The sequence below is a fragment of the Macadamia integrifolia genome, chromosome 10, assembly GCF_013358625.1.
Source record: "Macadamia integrifolia cultivar HAES 741 chromosome 10, SCU_Mint_v3, whole genome shotgun sequence".
Taxonomy (NCBI): domain Eukaryota; kingdom Viridiplantae; phylum Streptophyta; class Magnoliopsida; order Proteales; family Proteaceae; genus Macadamia; species Macadamia integrifolia.
In genome coordinates, this window is record NC_056566.1 from 24,255,435 (window position 1) to 24,262,937 (window position 7,503).

Below are 7,503 nucleotides of genomic sequence, written 5' to 3' on the forward strand. Positions count from 1 at the left end.
CCCATAGGGTTTCCCGTTCAGTGAGCAACTGCCACCCTAGCTTTAGTAACAGAGCCTGATTTTGAATTTCCGAACTTCTTATACCCAACCCACCATTGGCTTTGGGTTTGCAAATTTCGTGCCAGCCGATAGGATGAGGCTTCTTTGAGGAGTTCTTCTCGCCATTCCATAAATGAAGATAAATTGAATCTAATTTTTTGCAAACATTTCTGGGAAAGGCGAAATAGGACATTAGATTAGAAGGAACAGTAGAGAGTGCAGATTGGATAAGTACAGTTTGACCTACAAAGGAGAGGAGATCAGCTTTCCAAAGACCAAGTTTGTTCTGAACTCTTCTAAGGATTGGAACAAAAGAACAAGACCTCACCCTCAAGTGAAATAAATTAGCTCCCAGGTAGATCGCATTGGGGTTCATTTCACTAATACCCAATTTTTGACATAATGCATGGCGGAGACCAGGTTTCACATTGGAGCTGAAGGCCACCCCACTTTTATCCAAATTAATCAGAAGCCCTGAAAGGTTAGAGAAAATATCAAGGATGCATTTAATATTGGAAACGTCCTCATCCAGCGCATGACAGAACAAAAAGGTGTCATCAGCAAAAAACAAATGGGAAACTTCAGGAGCACCTTTAGCAATTTTGATACCTTTGAACATGTTAAGATTCCGATAAGCTGATAACAGTCTAGACAAAGCTTCCATGGCCAAAATAAAGAGGAAAGGGCTTAAAGGGCAACCCTGTCTAATACCTCGAGAAGACTCAAAAAAATTGAAAGCAGATCCTTTCAGTTTAATGGAAAAAGAGGAGGAAGAAATCAAGGTGCTACACAAATCTCCCCATTTGTCGCCAAAGCCTAAAAATCAAAAAGGCCCTTAACAATCCCCAGTCAATTCGATCATAAGCTTTAGACATATCTAATTTAATTGCCATAAACCCAGTCTTACCTTTGGTGTGTTTCAAGGAGTGAAAGATTTCCTGTGCAATAATGATATTATCTGAAATTTGTCTACCAGGAACAAAAGCAGATTGAAAAGGAGAAATAATTCAAGGGAGAATCTACTTAAGACGGACAGCAAGAATTTTGTAAGTTACATTGCACAAACTGATTGGTCTGAGATCCTCCACATGAGACGCATTATCTGTTTTTTCGAATCAAGCAAATGAGGGTGTGATTGACCCCATGAGAAAGAGTGAGATTGAAAAAAAAAACTAGAAACATATTCACATATATCATTGCTAATCGTACTCCAGAATTTCTGAAATAACACAACTTGAAAACCGTCCACACCTGGAGCCTTGTATGCCCCAAAGGAAAAGATAACATTACGAATTTCATCAAAAGATGGAACATGGGTAAGGGAGAAAACATTCTCAGAGGAAACAACCCGGGGGAGGGGGGTGTGAATAAGCACTCAAGAAAAGAGGGATCCAATGGGTTAGATAGGATAAATAGGGAGGATAGATAGGAGGCAAACAGCCATTTCTCTAGGATCAGAAATTATCTCATTAGAATCAGACATGATGAAATTAAAATTTCTTCTCCTGAGATTAACCTTGGTAACGGTATGATAACAGCGGGTATTACAGTCCCTATCATCAATATAAAGATATCTGGATTTTTTAAACCAAAATTTCTCGTCCAGGTGCGGACGGTTTTCTTCTGGGTTGATGAGGAAGTATATGCTGATATGCTGCAGGCAGAGTATCCAGAGCAGTCTGAAGGAAATCGGCTTTGTCAAGTGCCATTGAAGAGGTTCTGAGTTTGGTTGGTGGTACTCCAGCTTTAGATCTCTTGCGACTTAAGTCTCAAGATTAATGACTACCAAAAAAGATTTAAGACATCGCCATAGCCAATCCTGTTCCAACCCATGTAGGAGATGTTGAGAACACTTGCAAGAGAACCATTTACATTAGATGCAGACACTGGTTATCACTCGATGATATATCATTTCCCAAAAAATAAGAACAGTAGCTCTTGTCACTGTGACGAAACTAGATTACCCCATGAAGGAACAGATACAGATGGGTACATGAGGCGTTCAACCAGACAATGGGAAACCAACTAAATTGCCCAATTAGACCTTGCCCACCTTGTTCCATAATCAAGGATTAAAGTATCGGTATCGATGGTTGTATCGATCGGCCAAAATTAAGATACATATCGGAGAGTATCGTATCGTATCGGAGATACACTAAGATACGCTAAAGATACACACATAAATGGATAGGAAACATTATTTTAAACACTTTTGCATAAAGAATTTGTTAAAAAAAGCTATTGATAACATGTATTATGCATAAACACTAAATTGAGGGTATCGTACTAAGAATTCAAGGTTTGTAGTTGACCCATAAATGTAAAATCCTTGTTCTCAACCTTGATTTCCACTTTAGTTAGAGAGAAATATGGCTGACAATAACTTTGGAACAAAAACCCTTCAAAAAATCGTGTGTTTTTTGAAAAATTACCCATCTTAGCCATTATATGACCGATACGTATCGATACCCACCGATACTCACCGATATATATATATATATATATATCGATACTCACCGATACGTACCGATATATATCGATACTCACCGATACGTGCCAATATATACCGATACGTACCGATCGATACATACCGATACGTACCAATACATACCAAAACGTATATTTTACCTCAATTTTATAAATTTTCATAGTCGTATCGAGGCATATCGTATCGTATCGATGTGTATTTGTGGTGTATTGATGCATACCGATATGTATTGTAGGATATATATCGATACGAAAGGATTTTAAAAATTTCATATATCGTATCGATGTGTATCGTATCGATCAACTAAATTTAAGATACGTATCGAAAGGTATCGTATCGATATCGGAGATACTTAAAACCATGTCCATAATACTAAAAATTAGATATATAGACTCATAGAAACGTTTAGCATATAAATGAGGGAATGTATACTAGCACAACAAAGCTCAGTCCTGGTACCCAACTGCCCACCAGAGAAGCATCTGAAGCCTGAACCAGCAAATATGCCGACAACAACGAAGAAGCAGAGGCACACTTGAACCATCCGTGTAGTAGAGATACCAGGGACACTTCTCAATGCAAGCTTGGGATCTGAGGGAAGTTTATCTACAAAGATGGAACAGAGAGACGTCGGAACCAACAACTGAGAGGATCAGAAACATCTACCTTCTCCAGCGTCAAGGAGAATTGTTGTGAGAGAGAGAGAGAGAGAGCAGGTTTAATGCCTAGGTTCAGGGTGTAGGATCTATTTAAAGCTTGTCATCCCTTGCACTTGAAAGCTTCTCGCCCCGATTTTGTCCATCAAGTAGTGGCATCATGTTTAATGCTAAACATGGACTAAAAACAACAAAAACTTATTATAAATCCAACCAGCATTGCCAAATAGTCAGGGAGAAGAAACTTCTAAATTGATGTACCGTTAACAAGATCCCATAAGAAAAAAGGAAACAGAAACACCCTCACATATTCCTACATGACTCAGAAAAAATTTAACCATAACACTATGGCTCGCTCTGCAAGTCTTTCTTTCAGGAAAAAAAAGCATGACAAACGACTCAAACTCTAAATCCCCTGCTGTTCCTTCTTCCCCTAGCCCGTTCAAACTTCCTTCCCTTTGATCGCACATAGGGTTTGGTGTGACTGTGTGGCACACCAGGAGCCTTGCCGAAGTGTTTCACAGCTTCACGAGCATTCTTAGGACCCCTTAGGAGAACCTGCAACATATGTCCAGGGGAAAAGTTAGACCTGACAACAAACAAGGAAATTTCCAACTTTACATATCTCAATCAAACAAACAAGGAATCCAGCATTTTTTTATAACCTGGTTGTAATGGAAAAAAATTTAACACCTTAGCTCGCACAACTAGGTTGATGCCAACCTACCCATTGCAAAAAGGCAGACAAGTTTCCCAATGCACAAATTTTGCTGCCCTCATCACCCAGGGAGTTGGCACTTCGGGTCAGACCCACAAAGTAAAGATTCAGTGTTTTCATTAAGAAAAGGGAGAGCAGAGTTCCTGATCCAGCAAGCAGCAGGTATATGGGTATATATGGACCAGCACAAATGTCTGCCAAGTAACAGACAGAACTCCTTGCACAAATGACTAGTTTTTACTAATGGTATTTGCAGGACCTTTCCCTAGATATCAATATTATTTTAATTACAGATCAAAAGGCTCACAACCTGATTTTATCAAAGAAGAAAACAAAACATGTCTGGTCTGGCTCATAGAACTTTGATTGTGAATCACACGATTTAAACTAGCCATCAATAGAGTCAGCAGGGTTAAGTTTAGTGACTTACACCAATAGTTTTTAAATGTTTGGTTCTAGAAAGCCTTGAGTAGTACATACTAAATAATGGTAGAAAATAGGGGAAATAGAACACACACTTGGCCGCCTAGTGCTGAGGAACCCCTCAACGGCCTTGGGTGGCCTTGTCTCCTTGACAACTATGTTGTGTACAAAACCAAGAGGAAGAAGAAAGAAAAGGGGCTTTTTGGTGACAATTGTTTGTTTCATGGTAAAAAGAGTTGCACCAAATACTTGAACAAGCACAACATGAAGCAACCTTTACTGCACACCGATAATCCTAAACCAAACAGGGTTTCATGCCACAATTGCCTGTTCCTGGTTCGAACATAAATCTACTCACAAGATCGAACAAGGACACCAAGGAAAAATAGGTAATAAAATAATATTTGCTCGTGTATGCAGAAAAATCATACCATACTACGAGCCGAACAGTACAAGCACACACATCGGATCTTACACACCACAAATTTAAATCATAGCAAACTCCCAAGCATAAAAACACAACTCCACAAATTCCACAATCGGAACCAATTCAAAACACTCGCAAATAAAACCCAAACGGGAAAAGTGAACTGATAAACATATGAATCATGAAAAAATAAACAAGGAATGCGAATGAATAAAAATCACAACTTCAAACTTCATTTGTAGAGAAAACAAGCAGATGCATGACCGGGTAAAGATCTTAATTTTACCTCTCCAAAAATAATGCAATAAAATAAAGAAAAAGATGGGGGAATTGATACCGTTTTTTGCCCAAGAGGAGCCCTTAAAGCAAGCTGGTCGAAAGTCAAGCACTCTCCACCGGCCTTCAAAATCCTAGCCCTCGCCCTTTCCGTGAACCTCAGAGCAGCCACCTTCAGTGCCGGGACCTCATAAACCCTAGTATCGTCAGTAATTGTTCCCACAAGCACAGCTATCTTATCATCCTGGAAAATGCGAAGCCAATTACAAATTAAGTACGAAAACAAAGAGAAAAATAATAGATCGAAAAAAAAAAAGGGAATGGATTTCACAGGTAAAGCACAAGGAACCAACCTTTCCTTCCATGTAGCGAATCAATCTAGAGAGAGACAACGGAGGCTTGTTCACCTTACTCATGAACAGCCTCTTCAATATCACCGCATTGAACCTGCTTCCAGTCCTCCGCACCAGAAATCGATACAGCTGATCATAAACAGTTCGACCATTTGTTCGGATGAGAAACAGAGGTCCTCATACAGACAGAGATCAGAAAGGTAAGAAAGGTAAGGGATTGGGCTTACCTTGACGAGAAGCTTGAGGTAAATATCATTTGATTTTGGGGCGGTACGCTTGGTCTTCTTGCTCTTGCCACCGGCGACCAGATCGATACCCTGCACACAACAGAAATGGACATCGTCATGTAATAATACTAAATCTAGAGAGAGAGGGAAAAGGTTTTTAAGATCAGAACACAGAAGATGATACCATCGCTGCCTCTGCTTGCTCGGCTCCTCCTTCACCTTCCGCCGCGACTGCTTATTGTGGAAGAGTCCATCTCCGCTATCTTATATGAAGAGCAGAGCAGGGATTTTGCCCTATGTCTTTAGATTGATTTAGGGTGCAACTCGGGCCGTGCTAGGACGTCTTTTTGTCAGCCCTAGCCCAGCCTGAAGGTGCAATTGCAAACTCCCAATCTTAGCCTACCTCTTTCCAGCCAGACCTTAGATCGAGCTTCCGGTCCAACTTAGCCTGGCATTCTATGAATAAATCCCGAAGCCCAACCCAATTGGGTGAAATCCACTATATTTTGGAAATGTGTTGGGCAAACCCAATTTAGAAAATGTAATGTTTTGTTATGCATGAAATGACTTAAAACTTGTGAGGAAAATCTGAAGTTTGTGCAAAAATAAAGTATTTTTATATAAAATCTAGCAATCAATTGTCTAATTGATACCAAACCAAGTGTTGTAAAGATTTTTTTTCATTTGGTAGTTTTAAAATGTTTTTATTGAACTTTAATTTTTTATATATTATCTAATCATCTGTTAAATTTTGTCAGGTAAAAAGAATCCCCCGTGTTGTGTGCTAAAAATGCTTTATGCGGCAACATAAGCAACACCAGACTAACAAGGTTTTTCTAATGTGTCATTGGGTTGAACTCTCTCTCTCTCTCTCTCTCTGAATTCAACTCGACATTATCCTAGCTAAATGAGGTTGGCTATAATGATTCTATACCTATCAAGGATTAAAGTATTGGTATCAATCGTCATATCAGTCAATCAAAATTAAGATATGTATCGAAGGGTATAGTCGTATCAGAGATACACTAAAGTTACACACATAAATGGATAGGAAACATTTTTTTATACACTTTTGCATATATAAAAAAAAATTACTGTATATAACATGTATTATGCATAAACACTAAATTAAGAATATCGCTTTGAGAGTCCAAAGTTTGTAGTTGGTTATGAGATTAAAATCCTTGTGTCACAACTTTGATTTTCACTTTAGTTAGAGAGAATAATGTCTGGCAACAAATTTGAAACAAAAACTCTCTAAAAAAAATTGTGTTTTGCTTAAAAATGATCCATCTTGGCTATTATATGACTGTAACGCACACCGTATTGATACATATTGTATGTATCAATATGTATCGGTCAATACATCATAATAAACACCATTACATACCAAAACATACATTTTACCTTGATTGTATCAATGGCATATCGACATATATTGTACAACATATATATCGATAAAAATGATTTTTAAATTGGAGCATATCGATAAGGGCCAATATTGATATATACTAAAGCCTTTTTTTTTTTGGTGTGTGGGATATTTCCTTAGTGCCGTATTCTACACAATTGAACGTGCATGTCTAATGTTCAAGACCCTCTCACGCTCACCAATAAAGAGATCCAGATATGAAGTAAAATGAAATTTAATAACCAAATATGAAATGCTTTGGAGTTAGTGATATAGCCTCATGGGAGTAATAATTATAAAAATTTAAATAGCAATGAGTTTTCTTAAGGATCTTTATACAAGATAGATTTTTTTTTTATTTTTTTTTTTATTTTTATGAAAATATACAAGATAGAATTCAGTAAGAGATCACAAGGGTTACTGCATGCTGTGATTGGACACGAAATTCATCATTAATTTGGAAGTTTACTATTGAGGAATCCTGT

At 38.1% G+C, this 7,503-nt stretch overlaps 1 protein-coding gene across 1 annotated transcript; it reads right to left on the minus strand.

Annotated features, from left to right (window-relative positions):
* Positions 1–3,416: 3,416 nt before the first annotated feature.
* LOC122092109 (60S ribosomal protein L18-3) lies at positions 3,417–5,939 on the minus strand. Its single transcript, XM_042662425.1, has 5 exons — positions 5,792–5,939; positions 5,608–5,697; positions 5,381–5,509; positions 5,089–5,271; positions 3,417–3,741 (listed from the first exon to the last, which is right to left on the minus strand). The coding sequence occupies exons 1-5, from the start codon at positions 5,792–5,794 to the stop codon at positions 3,583–3,585; spliced, it is 564 nt and encodes a 187-aa protein (XP_042518359.1). The 5' UTR covers positions 5,795–5,939; the 3' UTR covers positions 3,417–3,582.
* Between the last annotated feature and the right edge of the window lie 1,564 nt (positions 5,940–7,503).

What these genes read in the sequence shown, in the direction of transcription:
- LOC122092109 (XM_042662425.1), bottom strand. An exon ending in ACCTCAAGCTTCTCGTCAAG is followed by an intron (nt 5,510 to 5,607) that starts GTAAGCCCAATC and finishes GTTTATGATCAG; the next exon opens with CTGTATCGATTTCTGGTGCG. An exon ending in TTCGCTACATGGAAGGAAAG is followed by an intron (nt 5,272 to 5,380) that starts GTTGGTTCCTTG and finishes CGCATTTTCCAG; the next exon opens with GATGATAAGATAGCTGTGCT.